General features: G+C 40.6%; 1 protein-coding gene across 15 annotated transcripts in view; it reads right to left on the bottom strand.

Moving 5' to 3' along the window:
* wdpcp (WD repeat containing planar cell polarity effector) overlaps positions 1-16690 on the bottom strand; it is an 80337-nt gene that overhangs the window by 33540 nt on the left and 30107 nt on the right. For all 15 annotated transcript variants that reach the window (XR_013647790.1, XM_020709349.3, XM_011484187.4 and 12 more), the window contains 2 exons: positions 12424-12560; positions 6964-7134 (listed from right to left, as the gene is read on the bottom strand). Coding sequence is in view for 14 of the 15 variants with exons in the window: in XM_020709349.3 (XP_020565008.1) it covers positions 6964-7134; positions 12424-12560 (308 nt within the window). In the remaining variant the exon portion in view is untranslated. The remainder of the gene's footprint in view (positions 1-6963; positions 7135-12423; positions 12561-16690) is intronic.

Raw genomic sequence — 16690 nt, 5'->3', positions numbered from 1 at the left:
AAGTAAAGAGCAGTGAGGGTGGTGATGTCAAGGAGGGGGGGTGCCGTTGATAAAACGCCCACGTCAATCCAGGGGAACAGAAGGTGGATGACAGGAGACAACAGCTCACGCTAAACAGCAGTCCAACACTTCCACTGAGCTTCTTTCTTTTTGGGGGGGGCACCTCCATCAGAAACTCCCAGTGACCGTGGCAGCTTTGGATAAATGAGCCCATTTCTTTTCGCCGTGTTGACAGAAAGGGGGATCGGCTGCCTGCCCGCCTTCCTTTTCCTTTTGCAAAGCTGCTCGGCCCAGTTTTTTGGCAGACACTGGCAAAAAGGGACTTAGTGTGTGTGGGGGGGGTGCTTCTTCTTTTCTGCCTGCCCATGGTCTACAGCAGGAGAGAGGCAGATGACTGTCTTCCTGAAAGCTTTTTCTTCTCTATAATCCTTCAGAGCCAGCTCCTGCTGCTCACCGGGGGGGCAGGACTGTGTGTTTATTTCAGGCAGCAGGCAAACCGGGGTTCCATTCAGGTGGAGATGGTGTATCTTCAGGACAACAGCGATTCTACAGGACGGAGTGATGCTTGCTTAAACGGTCGAACACACAAACCCCCTCACAGCCATAAGCTACATCTATAGGGCAATGGTGACCCCCTACCCACTGGCACTGAACAGCAAACTCTTAAAATCTTTACTTCTCATCTTTTCCTCAAACTCCACCCGATCCCCGTGGTCTCATAGGGAGATCGGAGGAAGTTGTCTGGCTTTAGATCCTTCAAAACTAGATCATTTATGTGATAAACCCTCACACTCCTGCAAACATCTGACAAGCGAGAGAGGCTGCTCGGCACATTTACATTCGAGAGTCTGTAAACATACATGTTGAGGGATTTTTAAAGGAATCAAGCAGACCTGGAAGTGCAAAATAATAACTTTAGTTCACATTTAACAACTGCTTGTTCAAAAAAAATATATTTCTTAATATGAACGGACTGTGGATAAAACATAAAAATCATTTGAGAAAAAGCTTGAAGTGTTTTTAAATGTTTGCAGCATTCCAAATGCTGTCGTGGGAATTACAGGATCTTCTTCTCGTGTCCCTAAAATGTTAAACTTAATCTAAAAATTAAACATGTTTTCCACCAAAATGGTGGCAGAGCTGTATTAACAGTTCTTAATTTTAAAATACTAAATACTTCAATTTAGGATGAAAAGCAATTATATTATTTTGTGATCAATTTATGAATTAAATACTTTAAAGAATTGTTATGTGTGTAAACTTTTATTGTCTTTTTGGTCCTTTTTTTTTGCTTGAAAGAAACCAATCAATAAATCAAAACTCCATTAAGAGTTAATTATTTATGAGACCTAATTGGGGCTGACTGGAGAGAGAAAAAAGGATTTTGGAATTCTGGAAGACACAAACTCCCAAATATAACATTTGTGAGATACCAATTCGATGTCTTTTTAAGTACAAATTATTCACAACTAATTCTTTTTTTAACGGTCACAGTCAAATTAGAACATACATAAAGAAAGCTAAGCGTTTTGAGTTCTTTATGGTTGTGTTTGCTGATATCACTGATTGGCTGAATGCAGAAAGATCAATAATAACTCTGGTACATTTTAGTATAGCTTTGGAAGACAAGCTGCAGGTTTAGTTCTCTTTGCTTTGATTTTACCGACATGTGGATAGAATTTACCAAAAATGTTTTGCATCGATGTTTGATCTGTGACTTTCCTTTGGATGTAAATGCCACCTGACATCCTTGACTTTGATTTTTTGTGAACAGTCAGAGCAAATTATGCCGTTCAGAATGACAAAAGTGTTAAAATAATGTGAAACATCTCATTATGTTTGTCAGAGAGATGCAGCCCCCCTGTCTCATTGTAGAGGTGAATCATGGTGATGCACACGTGCTCACACATTTATTTAAAGTTTTAGTTACATTTTGTGTCAGTCTCTAAAAAAGGGATCAAATTTCAATGAGTAATATATTATTTCTGAGTTTTTCTCTCCCTCTCAGGTGGAACTTTCTCATGGACATAACTTAGGCAGAAGAAGGCGTGGCTGGGACGCACCAAGTCAGTTAAAGAAGGAAAAAGATTTGCTCTGAAAAGACATGATGTTGTATCACTTGTTTTATAACCCAGGATATGATTAAGGACAGTTTAATTTGTTTCTTCTGTAATTGGTTTTGCTAGTATGGGTTAAAAGAACCCCTCAATTAGATAGATATAATAGATAATATGTATTTTAAACCTATCCTCCTTTTTAGAGCAGTGGTTTAGGCCAAATCTTTATACAGTACAGTGACCAAAAATATAAACGCAACATTTTTGTTATTGCTCCCATTTTTATGGGCATGATTATTGTCTTGGCAAAGGAGAAGTGCTCACTATCAGATTTAGATTTGTGAACAATATTTAAGAGAACTGGTTATTTTGTGTATGTGGAAAATGTTTCACATCTTTGAGTTCATACCATAAAAAATGGGAGCAATAACAAAAGTGTTGCAATTATATTTTTGGTCAGTGTAGTTAAACTGTGACAATCTGTATAATCATCGACTGTATATGAGAACTGGATTGACTGAGCCCTCCCCCCTGGTATTCCAAACAGGAAGTATCTTCTGGTTACTAAGAATCCAGAATCCCATAGAATTATATTGAGAAATAAACAGTTATTACTCAGTCATTCTATTATTATAGAATAACTATTCCTACTCTGATACCTTTTTATAACATCTTCCTGCTAACCCTTTCCTATGTTATTCTTTTGTAGTGTAAATTCTAGTTATAAACTGGCCAATCAGATGCCTTAATAAAAGTATGCGGTCTCAAGTAGAACGTTCAAAATGTTTGATTGACAAATTACGCATAGCCCGCTTTTAAGTGGTAGGGGTGTAGCCTTCCAACAAGCTCCCTCCTGATTGGCAAGAATGGTTGCCATAGAAATGCTGACTCAGACCAACTCGGACCAATCATTGCTTACTTTGTTTTCCTTTGAATTCTTTAATGCTTGTTTTTGTCAAAGAGAGGTGGATGGAGCATAGAACTGTCTGTTTATTTTAAACTACTGTGGATTTTTTTTAAATTTGTGTTTGAAATAAAGAAACTGAAACTGAAACTGAGGGAAGACAATGCAGACAGAAACATGAGATGAGGAGGTGGAATCACTGTGAAGGTTGCAGGCAGACATGAGAAGAGAGACCTCCAGTAAGGGGCTATCTCTTGGTCATTGGTTTCAGTGACTGGTCAAAAATATTCTCCTGCACCCCACCCCACCCCCCCCCCCCCCACCTTCCCCACTTTCTCTGTCACCCTCACCCCCCACGCTCCCCCACCCCTCCGTGGTGTGAAAGATAAAGCGGACGGGTCCAACTGTGTGGCTGGCCCTTGTTCACAGCAGAGGCCTTTTGAAGCCAATTTTCCAGCTCACAGAGCAGAGAAAGACAGAAAGAGGCGGGCGGAGAGAGACAGAGGGACTTGCAGGAGAGTGGAGGGATGAGTGCTGCTGGGGGGGTGGGACGGTTAGGTATGTGAATTAGAGTTAGAGTTGAAGTTCTGATGTGGTAAAATGTGCGGACACTGTGGGATTAAACACAAAAAATATTCTTCCTACCTTTGCTGTTATTGCCAGATCCCCAACAGGAGGTTGTAGTTGTTTTGGTCGGGTGCTACAAGGTAGCCGAGGATGGAGTGGGCAGTTCTGCCAATTCTGTACCCTCTGTACTACAGTGTTCACCTTTTTGGTACGAGCTACCAGCATTTGTCTCATGTCTGATGCTGCTTTGTCCTATTCAGGATTGGACAACGATCAGGTCCATCCATTGACAGTATACAAGAACTGGACTTAGTGACTCCTCCCCCCGTTTCAAGCAGGAAATACCTGCTTATTCCAAGAGGTCAAAAATCCCATAAACTTCTACTGAGAAATAAACAGTCATTACTCATTCTATTTTTCCGAATAACCGTTCTTGCTCTGCTATTTTAAAAAAATCTTCTAATTGTCCAAGAATTTTTCCAAGATATATTTTTGTAGTGTAAATTATTTAAGTTATGAACTGGCCAATCAGATGCCTTAATTTAAGTATGTGGTCTCATTTCCAATCATCAAAATCTTGGATAGAGAGATTTTCCAAATTCAGCTTTTAAGTGGTAGGGGTGTGGCCTTCCAACAAGCTCACTCCTGATTGGCGAGAGTTGTTTCCATAGAAACCTTGACTCAGACCAATTCAGACCAATCATAGCTTAATGACAACGTCTGCTTTCAACATGGCGCCGTTCTTTTGGCGACCTTATTGACTTCTTTTGGTTGAAACCGGATGTAACCCGTTTTCTCTGGGTGATGTCACGCTCACTCGCTCCAGTTCTCATATAGAGCCAGTGGCTCATCACAAGTCCATGAAATCCACGTGCACGCTGACCAACACTGCTTTAAACAGGTGAAGCCACAAGTGACAGAAGGCTTTGGATAAGATTAGATTCACCCAGGCATCAGTTCAAATCCTCATGTTTTACAAGAAAACTGAATGAAGCCTCAAAACCAGGAGAGGGTTCGGCCTCACGCCTCGCTCCTCTTCAGGATGCGGCCCCTAAACACCCGAAGCCGGATCAAACCAGAGCAGAAACTTTGGATGACATATAACGGGATGTAACACGGAAAAAAACAACCCCCACAAACAAGTGTGTTCCCGCAAACACAAAAAGCCTCAACAGCTGCAGAAGAAACGTTTTTGTTTAGAGAGCATGAAGGCAGCATCATTAAAAATCTTAGTGTTTTCTTTATCCTCCCCTTCACAAACCATGGCTCCATTTATCAGCATGAAGAGGGCATGGGGGGGGGGGGGGGGAGTGGGGGGGGGGGTACGAATTAAGACCACATAAGGAAAGAAATCAGACTTTTGAAATGCCTAGAGACTGGCTTGAAAATTGGCTTAGTGATAGGAAGGTGAACAAAAGGAACACATATATGAGCTTGAAGTGATTGAAGTCGCTGGCGTCGCCCGATGAGCGCCCGCCGTTTGATTCCTGCCACGGCTCTTACAGAAACTGTTCGCTTAATTTCACACTGCGCATCTGAAACACGACAACAAACGCTTCCATTACAGCGCGATGCCGCAGCCCCACCAAGAGGAGCGCCCCGGCTCTAACGAGGTGAAGGAGTGTGATAAACGTGGAGAGCCTTCCAAAGACGAGAAGGCAAACAACATCTGCTTGTTTATTTCAATATTCATGCCCTCCCCCCCCCCCCCACTGCAAACACCTCCAGTTCCTCAATCCTTCTCTGCTGAATGTGTTACGCTCGTTTTTCCCTCTGCTCTGTGAAAACCTCAGTTTGGAAAGCTTGGAATCTTTCATCTGGTTTCGGCGCGTGGATCCGGGTCACAAGTCTGGTGGTGCCGGAGGCCGCGAGGCTGCTTGTGAGTGTGTAGGAGTCCCACAGCTTAGCTCTTCTGCTCATTTCATATGGAGATGCACGCAGGTGCCCCCCCTGAAGTGACTAACACACCATTCCCAATCCTATCCACCACAGCACAGCAGCTCCTGCTTTGTTCTGCAGAAGAGTGCAAAACTTTTCATGATTTTTACAGAATTCCACAGGATTTCAGGGATTCTGCTGTTTGAAAGTCGTTTTTAACTTGGTGAAGCTAATCCTCCACAGAGCCTCTGTGTCATCCAATTCTGAACTACTTTTCAAGACAAGACGCCAAACAGGTAAAGGTTTAAACAGCAGAGCATCAATGGCTTTAAAAGATTCATTCATTCATTATTCTACTAAGCCGTTTTTGTCCCTTTCGGGGTCACTGGGCTGCTGGAGCCTATCCCAGCCCCGCGGGGCGAAGGCAGGGGACACCCTGGACAGGTCGCCAGTCTGTCGCAGGGGCTTTAAAAAATTACTAATAACATAAAACACTGTCCTTTGTTTGTAATTCTGAACTGAAACAGCAACCGAGTGTCAGATGAGATCCATCTACAACATCTTGAAGTAGTTCATAAACGGTTGTGTTGTAAGTTCAAAACACCAGAACTGTGTTTTTTTTAATTGATTCAGTAAAAAACTAGCTTCAAAAGTGTTTGGGCTCATAGAGTTCTATCATGTTTGTCACTTCCTGAAATTAAACAAGAACTATTTTCAGTGTGATTTGAAGAACCCAAGACAACTCTGTTTAGAACAGAGACAAAAAAGGCCCATTTAAGCAGCTGCAAAAGTCACGGAAACTCTCTGCCAGCAGTCCCAACGTACAAGCAGCACAACTCCTGCCAGTCAATCTGTGAGACTAAACTCAGTTAAGCCTAAATGACTCATATGGATTTATTTTACTATACAAAAACACAAGACTTAATTAAATTGAAACTCTGATGGACAGAAAAAACATTTTTAATCACTTAGTGGCGACATTATTGATGGGAAAAGATCAGTGGAAAGAGTAAAAAATAATTTTTAGTTATTTGTAGTCATGTTGTAGATCTCAAATAAAAAATGAAAAAAAGTTTTGAAGTGTATTACGAATTTTAAACCATGTTTTAAAAAAAAAAGTCAATTAAATTACCCACCTGATGATGAAATGTTTCTTGTTTTTGTATCTTGTATCAAAGGAAAAGTGTTTTTGACCGAAAATGTAATAAAATGCATACAATTTTGGTGATAAAACTGAGAATCAAGAACATTAGAAAATATTGATATAGTATTTATAGTATACTATATATATACTATATTTAGCACATTTATGACACTGCTTAAAAAGTGATTCTAACTCTGGCTCTAACCATTCATTCTGAACAGGTTTGTTGACCTACAGATTAGTGTTCATTATGAGTTTCAGCTACTCTGGAGTCATCATTTCATTCATGTCCTCAACTTAAAAGACCAAATCTTTTTCATCAAATCTGCAGCAGCTTCACTGAAATTGAGCTGGTTTCCCTTCATGATTTCACACACTTGTGTTAAAAGCTGCTCGGAGCGATGCTGCAGTACCTGCAGGCCTTCAGGAGCGGAGCAGCAGATCAGGACCAGGTTCGGCCGGAGGACATCTGAGGTCCACGTGTCCTCAGCAGACTGACTCCACCAGCAGAGCGCCACATCTTGCAGACGGTTGAGCGCCACACGTCGGTGAAGCTTTTGGCCCCCCACTTCCACAGACACCAGCTAAAAAACAGAGATAGGAGAAAAGTTTTACAACTATCTCACAGAGACACAATTAAACCAATAATTACAGCACCTGAAGGCCCTGAGTTGTTTGTAGCTCAGACCCACTCCCTTTGCTTGTTTTTGTGATTTATCTTCCATTATTAATGTCTGTGTGCCTTTTCTTGCTTGTTGTTTTAGCGATGTGCATATTTTTGGGAAGGTCTGCCACGCTCTGCGGGCCACAACAAAAGAAACGCACAATAATGAGCTCTCGTGGCAGCTGGGGGGGCACACAGTCTGATGAGTTTGTAGATGTATGTGCATGAACTCAATATGCAAGCAGAGGGGGTTATAGACACACTACAACATCTTACCAAGAATATTTATTTAACACTCGTCGACACAATCAAACAGAGAACATTTCACTGATACATGAAAAAACAAACATCTTTCTTCTGTTCTTTTAGCTGAACATAAAGATCCACGTTGACAAAAAAATATTGTTTTTGGTGTTTTAACACATTCTTGTGGCCTTTTTCTAATGATGGAGAACATTATTTAAGGAAATTAAGCTCAAAATTGCATTTCTGAGTATTTCTTTACTCAAATCGTTATGAATCAGGAGCAAATTAAGTGATGCCGTTTGAAAAAGAGCGTTTTCATGATGTAGGAAATACAATCAGCACTCCACAATATCCCTGCTCCACTCCATTCTGATGCATCCTCTTGCAGACAAATAGATCCATTAACGTCTTCATTATCTGAGCTGATATTTTTTTTGCACAAACCGTCATTTTTGTTTCACCTGTAAAGTTAGATTGGGGGTGTGAGGGGCTGTAAGATAGCAGAAAAGCGTGTAAACAGAGAGCTCCAAGTAACGCCCATACCTCAGAGATAAATTTTTAATAAACCTCTGCCGCTCTGCGGAAACTATGTTCTAGAAAACAGCACAAGTTTCATTTGGGCTAAAAATGGCATAATCTCAACTAAAATACCACTGGGAACACTTTTAAAATAGTTTAAAAGATGATTAGAGGGGGACTTTAATTTACTGAAGTACACTAACAGATGTAATGTTTTAGATTTAAACGTTAGCCAGAAGCTTTGTTTAAGTTAGCTTCATGCTAAATTCCTGTAAAAATGACAAGCAAAGAGTTGGTTAGTTTTCTTCAGTTGGTGACATTATCACTTGTTCAATATCTTTCTTTCTTACAATGAGTAAAACTCAATTTTTTTCAGATGTACTGGTGTTAAAAAAAAAACAATATTATAACAAATAGCTAGAGTCCTGGAATCTGAGCTTTAATCCCTTGTTCCTTTTCATGCAAATTCACATCAAACCACTCCTGCTCCATACTTACCTTAATTTAGCATCTACTAGCATCAAACTCAGGCATCAAGGGGTTAAGAATAATTTATGAGTAAAAGAGCTTTTAAATTAGGAGAAACTATTTATTTTCAAGGGGAGGTGTTGACAGAGGTCATATGAGAAAATAACAACAGACTTTGTGAGATTTATGGTTTTTAGGGTGCATGACAGCACCATGACCTGATAGAAGCAGGTGAAGCTGCAGGTCTTTGCTTTGGGAGGGAGGGACAAATACAACATGCCAGAGTTAATGAGCGGCTGAAAAAGCACACATGTAAATGAAGAAAGAATAATTGGATCTTTTGTAATAGATCAATAAAAGGTTTGTGCAAAAGGAAATCAGAAAGAGCAGTGAGTTGTGACGCTCAAAATCCCAGCGAGCCGGAACGCCGTCAGGAGCAGGAATGCTGGATCCTTCCCTCAATACCTCCAAAAAAAATGAAGGTTTAGCGGCGCGGGAACATGCAGAAGCTCATGAACGAGCTGCGCTGTGTGAGGAGGGGAGATTTCAGATCCACTGGTCCATGTCTGCCCTCTCTGCCCCCCCTGGGGGACAAATTTGCTTTGGACACAAAATATGCCTGAAAATGATGGAAGAACATGTGATGATAAAGGAACAAAGAGTTCCCCCAAACAGCTGAACAGGAGATCACTCACAGATTAGAAATGGGGAGAAGAAGAGGAATAATCGCAGAAATCTGCGGGTTAATAACAAACTCTATCTCTGCCCCCGCATGGCCCTCCATCCCTCCTTCCCTACTCATCTCTTCTCTCCATTTTTTCTGCTGGCGTTTGCTGGTCAGCAATAATCAAAAACCACTTTCAGTGGACCGGATTAGTTTAGCCCCCCCCCCTCAATGCCCCAACTCTCCCTTTTCCAGCTTAGCCCACTGGACCAGGGCGATGTGTTTGTGCATGTGTGTGCCTGTTGGGGGTGGGGGGGGGGGATGGGGCAGCTGAGCGTGCACGTGCACCCATGTGCTGGCTGCATGCATGTGTACGCACGCTGACAGGCGGGTGCATGGCGCTCAGTGTGGAGGGGTGGCAGTGATGAAGGGTGCCTTATCAGGATTTCTGCAAACAGGCGCACAGCAGGAACGGCTGCTCTCACACACACGTGCCTGCGCACAAACGTCTGCGCACGCGCAGATACACACTGACAAAAAGGCCTGGCAGTAATGTGATAATGCCAGGGTTAGCGGATAGCCAGTGGAGAAGGAGGACATTGCGTAGTGGTGTTTTGAGGGAGGGAAGGGGGCCGTGCGTGATCCGATCGGATACTGACACCCACAAACCCGCTCCACATCAGACCAGAGACCAGAAGCAGCATGGAGAGCTCCACAGGCCCAGCCTACCTGGACTCACCCGAACCCCAAGAACAGATTTGACTATTTTTCTTTTCAGCTGAGCAACATTTTCTGTCCAAAAGTGGGGAAAAAAACCCATCAGACTTATGATCATTTGAACATCCAGAGACATGCTCAATACCCAAGATGCATCTCAATCATTGGTCTTGTTGTTACACTACAGTTACAGGGACACGGTGATTGGTCGAGGTGCATCTTGGGATATTGCTCACATCCGGATGTGATGCTATGAACCATGAGCTAAGTAGTATGGCGAAGCAGCCAGTCTAATCTTATGATATTTTTCTGATTTTCATCGAGACAATAATAGATCGATCATTCTTTTTTTTCTTTTTTACCCCTATTGAATGCTCACAGAGACACGGAAGTAACGGCAGAAAGCGGCTTTTGCAGCAAGATGGACGGAGAGCATACCAGGATCATGTGAATGAACGTGATTACCGATGCTTTTGTTCCTTTTAAAATAAATAAATCTGATCTCTAAACATCCTCCGTGTCTTCAATGCAATGTAATGAGACACACACAGACAGAAATGTGAAGGTATCTGCTGTAAATCTATGACGTGAATAACAGGATAAATGATCGGCTAGTTAGCATGTAGCCTGCTAGCCTTCGAATGTAAAGCGACTTCTAAAGAGGTTGTTAATAAAAGACAAGTCCTGAATATTATTATTCCTATTCGACACTGAACTACAATATCAGCTGGTGTCTGTCTACCGGCCAGCCAGCTGCCCAAATGCCGACATGACGAACAAAAGAGCTCCGCGACGGAGCTAGGAGCTAGGAGCTATGTCCGGTGAATCGTATGGCAAAGCAGCAAGCCTAGGTATCATAAATCTTATGATATTTTTCTTATATTCATTGAGACAGTAATTATTAATCATTCTTGTTTTTCTTTTTCCTTTCTTGAACGAATATTGTGTCACAGAGACACGGACGTTACTGCTGAAAGCGGCTTTTGCGGCCAGACAGAGAGCATATCCGTGTTTATGAATGACTTGAATAGTTATTCCGTTCGCACGAATTAATTATTTCGTTTGCACGAATTAATCATTTCAAGGGAACGAAATAGTGTTTCGAGGGAACTGAATATTCTCTTGTGGGAACAAGATATTAATTTGTGGGAACGAGATATATTTTTGTTTTTTAATGTCAGGACACGGACTCCCTAATAAAGCTACCAATGTAAATAATCCTAAATCGTTTTCTTTAATAGTTAAAAAGTTTTTCTAAAAGCTGATTACAAGTGAAAGAACCAAATATCTGATGAATTATAGTAAAAAACTTTGATGATTTTTGTTGCTTAAAGTTTAAAGTTCCTCAATTTCAAAGGTATACTTTACTTTAGTGTAAAAGCGTTTAACACCTAGAAAATAATATAGAGATAAACTAAATGTAAGAGCAGAAATCTCCAGGGGGGCATTAGATTTCAGACAGTTAAAAAAGATTTAAATATGTCAAAGGTTCAAGAGTTTGAATGTTTTTCCTACAGAAAAACAGATTAAAAGAAACTCAATGAAACAGTTCATTTAAAGTTTTAAGTAGTAACCCTTGTGCTCGGGGGCCGGTTTAGCTCGTGCTGGTTTGCGGCCCCTTCCGTCCGTGAAACCTGGGTTGGAATTTGGGCTGCTCCCTATTCTCTTCTCTGCTGCTGTGCCAATCCCAAGCCTAAGGAAGGGCATCCGGCGTAAAAACATTGCCAAGTTAACCAGGTTGTTTCGCTGTGGCGCCCCCTGATGGGAGAAGCCGAAAGTGAAAGAAGAGTAGTAACCCTTGTGCCATCCTAGGCATTGGGAGTTGGGTCATCTAGACCCACTAGACAGTGCTCTGAACCTTATTTCTTCAATGATTTGTGATCTTCACTAGTGTCCATGTATTACATGAAATCTTTCCACCTTTATCCACCTTTGTCATGGTAGGGAGTACACTGTAAGGGTGGGGTCATAGGATAGCACAAGGGTTAAATATCTTTTTACTACAATATTCAAAAAACCTTAATAATGTTAATTTATAAAGTTTATATTTTGATGAAAAATAAACTTGAGCACAAACTGTGACTGATTTAGTTATGAAAAGCATTAAATTAAGTCCAAATGAAATCAGATTTTTTTTTTCTTTTTTAGACAAATTAGAGAAAATTTGCTGCAGGATTTGATGCTAGAGGCCTGTCTACACATGAAGAAATCCACCAACATGTAAACTGGAATATTTACCAATAAGATCAACTGGGATACTGGCATATCTTTGTCCAGATTTACATCCATCCTACCATTACGCCCTCCCAGCACCAAAACTGGGATCCTTATAAGACGCCAGATCCCATGTCATTCCATTTTTTAATCCTGTGATGTCTCATCTCTTCAGCAGAGAGGACTTTGGTGTGGAGAACATATGGCCGAGTCAAAAGAAAAAATACATTTTTGAATGTTAGGATGAGGAAAAGGCCGGGATGGAGATTCAAGGCTTTTCTCTGTTTGCCTGGTTTTGTTTTGTAGTCTTCTGGTTTTTCAAGCAAACCAAGAACACTTTTCATAAATCCAAACACGCGGCATCAAAGCGGCTGACTGTACCTTGATTTCAGAGGGTGAGAGTTTGTCTGTTCGCCTGCCAGCCTCCGGGGAATCCTGGTTCTTTTTGTTCAGGAAGACTGCAGCCGCTTGGCTCCCCTCCAGAAAGGACAGCAGAATCAGCCGGTCAGTCAGCAGCGCTGCAAAGGAAATCCGCCATGTGAAGCACATGAGTGAGGTCGAGTCTATTCATCTTTTTTGTGAAACACGTCTGTCCTGCTAAATGTACATCTGCCAATGAGCTCGCACTTAGAAGTGTCGAAGATCTTAAAGAGCTGAAAACTGACACACATAGAAGATGGACAAAAGAGAAGCATCAGCTAGAGCCACTGAATTATGACAAGTTTAGATACATAGAGGAAAACACACAGGTTCATCAAAGAGGAAATTTGAGCAAATAGACAGAAAGTTTCTGTGACTTAAAAACAGAAAAAGTCAAACATGAGAAGCAAAAGAGTCCATGCCAAATCTGGTGCATGTACAACAAAATACATCATTAATTTAATACCTGGCTCCACTATAAAGGTTGTACCGAAACATTTTTAATTAATCTTGTAAGCAACAAATTAAAAACAGATTTTTTTTTTTTTTACTTTTGGCAGTCTTGGTTTGTTAAGTTATCTTAGGTGATTATTTTGATGATCATCTTTAATCAGTTGGAAAGCACCAACATTTTTTTCCACATATGTAAACACATTTTTTCTGGTCAGTGTTCACACTGACCGTTTCATTTTCCTCAATTTATTCAAATACACTATATTCAAATGTAATGCTTGGATTTTTTGTTAAGCTTACCCCAAAACTGTTTACCTTTTAGGATAGGAACATTTCTAATCATGACTAAAACTATTCTACTAACTGTTTAATGATGATAAGAGTTTTAGTTTGCGCTGAGATGTTGATTTTTTCTGAAAAATTCATAAACAACGTCATATGCTTTTATTTTGGAGTTTCGGCTTTTCACAACCATCATCCCTTATCTATCATCCATTTGTAACTGCTTACAGAAGAATCGTATTCTTTAGAAACCTCGTCACGTGCATTTCTTTGAACTGAGTATCACTTTTGAGTTTTTATGGATAATATATTCATATCATTGTTCATTTCTTCTCCAATGGTAAATTTAAAAATAGAGTTTAACAGCACGTCAAAACCTCACACAAAAAAATGTGAGGGAGCAGAGAAAATGCAAAGCTTTGTCTTGTATTAACCATAAAAACAACAACACACATATGAACTATCTGATTCCTATCAGATACAATTATATTTTGTCCTGGTTTTAAGATTTACCCATTAATGATTTCTCAAATAATTTGTATGTAAATCGATTACTGTGTTCTTTTTTTCTTCATTAAAACTTCCATGACTTCAATCCACACAGACATACCTCTCTAACAGAGCTCTTAAGCTGTAACTTCTTTAAATTCTTAGGATCTCTTTTTTTCTGTTTATAAGTTGAGCTGTACAGAATTGACGTCTGAATTTTTTTGTGTTTGTAGTTTTAGCAATGATACAAAAAAAATGTTTTTGGAGCTTAAAAGAAATGTATAAGGAGAATTTTCCAGAACATAACAGTTCAGATGTAGCCTTAGCCTTGTATATATGTATATACATATTTATTATAATATAATAATTCATGGCCTGAAACGGACCCCTGTTGAACACCACATGAAATTCTGAGAAACTACAGTTTAAAATCAGGATAATATGAATTCTTTTTTTGTAATTCTCATCTATAGTTGAAGGCTGCTCCTCTGACACCATAGATCTTTGTGTTTCTTTAGAACGTCATGGTCAGACGTTTCAAATGCTTGTTTCAAGTCAATATATTGTTGTTCACATTTTCTTTCCACCTCCTTTACCTCTCCTCCCGTTTGCATGTGAGGTTGTTTGTTTGTTGCACAAAAAATTACGTTTGATCCTGTTCGGCTCTTCAGGAGCTGCACGGAATTAACAATTAAGCCCCCTCTCCTTCAAATTAATCTGTTTATGAAACTAATTAAATGAAGAACACAGGGGGGAGGCTGCTACAAACCCCTCAGACATCCTGCTCTAGGATGAAGGATCAAGTTTTAAAATCTGGACGGCATTTTCATTTTTGTATTTTTAAACCACAGCCTGTTTACGCTTCAACTCATTGCGCTGTGTGAAAATTGTAAATATGCAAATATTGACGAGGAAAGGGGAGCGGAGGAAAACTCGCATCTCAAAGCAGGTCAGTTGAGTCAGTCTGACTTGGATTATAAAGCAACACATTTTTTTAAAGCATATAAAAAGAATGCAGAGCTATTATGAAGCCTGAGCTTCCCGAAACAACGTTAATGCAACAGTAAGCGCCTTTGTGATAGATTACAGACAAATCAAGTTAAACGCAGTTTAGTATTGATCTCTATGGGTGTCTATAAACGGGATTAGGAATAATCCCATTTTTTTCCAAATGAAGGAGGGGATCTGAAATCAGGCTGAGGCCAATCTGGGACCAGGTGGTTGATTTCGCATTAAGAGACAGACCTGCATGACCCGCAGACACACCAAGGAGACACACACACATACACACACACCGTGGACCCAGACTGCAACCTGCCGTCATGCATTTACACACAAATGCATTCACAGGCGCATGCAGACAGCAGCACACACACAGAAACACTTAAATCCATTTAATGCCATCTCCTCTGCAGCTTGTTGACATAAGAGGCCAATGGGCTTAAGCAAAGCACATTTAAACAGGGCAAATGAAACCTGCTATGAAAAATCACTTAAGGATGCTTAATCGTGGAGCATATGTGCAGCTTGGCCCAGCCATCGGCCAAAGGAAGCCGGTAATACTTTGATGGTGTAAAATATTGGTAATCTGCTGCTGGGTGTGATGCAATCAGAGCTAAACACAGAGGTGACTGTTGCTCAGATTGCAAACTTAAGGACAGATGAAGAAAAAGAGCTGGTTGTGGCCTCTTCAAATCATGGGTCCAAAGCAAAGCAGCACTGAGATTCCGTTGAATGCTTGCAAATCAGAAAAAAGGTTTACATTGGTGTCAGTAGATGCCAAATCTGTGCTTTCTGACTACTGTACAATGCATTATGGGCAATTACAGTGAATAGAGTAAAGTGACTGCACATAAGAACTGGAGTGAGTAAGTGAGATGTCACCCATAAAAAATGGCTTACCGTACTTGTGGTTCCAACCAAATGAAGTCAGTTAAGTCGTCATTTTTTCAAAATACGCCACCATGTTGGAACCAGACAACGTCAGCAGGCAGTGATTGGTCTGAGTCAACATTTCTTTGGCAGCCACTCGCGCCAATTAGGAGTCTGCCTGTTGGAAGTCCACACTCTACCACTTGAAAGTGGACTCGGGAGAATCGTTTTAAACATTTAAAGCGAAACCACATGCTTTTGTTGAACCATCTGACTGATTTATAACTTGAAAAACTTGCAATAAAGAGAAAAAAATATAGTGAAAAAAATTTGGATTATTAAGAATGTGTTAAAAAAGAAGTAGCAGAGCAAGAACGTTTATTCTGACAAATATAATGACAGAGTAACAGCTGTTTATTTCTCTATAAAAGTCTATGGGATTTTGGATTCTTGTGACCAGCAGGTACTTCCTGTTTGGAACGCGAGGGGGATGGGCCAGGACCATAGTTACATTTCCTTTATTATTTTTTTGGATGGTCACAAAATAGGTATGAAATTTTAGTTTTTTCTCCTGCTTCATGGGAGGTTTTTAAATACTGGTATGTTAAAGCAAGAGCTCGACATGATGTCCACTTTAAGAGCGGACTTGATCTCTCTCAATGGAGTGTGAGTTCTTGTCTGTGGCTGTTGAGTGAAATTTGACCCAAAACTGGGAGTAGACACAGAAAATAATGTTCCTATGATTTCATAGAAATCAAGCCTTTCTACTCTGTCTTTTCATGCAGTTTGGGTAAATAGCACCTTCGGGTCAGAAAATGTGAGTAAATGTTTATTAAACTTCATTATTAACAGGTGATTTTACTACTAACTGTTTGTACATGTGTGATCTGCATCTCTGCTCTGATTGTCTTCGGCTAATTTAACAAGTGGCAGATGTGAGAATTGCCCCCCCCCCAAACAAACACAATCCCCGGAACACCCCCCACAACCATTACTCTAATAATTAGTGCCTCTGAGGCTTTGAATGGAGCGCAGCGGGAGGTTTGTGTACCTGTGTGTCTTCGCTCAGCTTGTTTTGTGAGTGGGCCTACAGTACCAGTGTGTGTGTGTGCACTATGGGGCTTTATCAAGC

The sequence above is a fragment of the Oryzias latipes genome, chromosome 15 (assembly GCF_053564925.1).
Source record: "Oryzias latipes strain Hd-rR chromosome 15, Olatipes_Hd-rR_3.1".
In the NCBI taxonomy this organism is placed as follows: Eukaryota; Metazoa; Chordata; class Actinopteri; order Beloniformes; family Adrianichthyidae; genus Oryzias; species Oryzias latipes.
The sequence above is the reverse complement of the archived record's forward strand: the minus strand, read 5'-3'. Positions and strand labels throughout refer to the sequence as shown.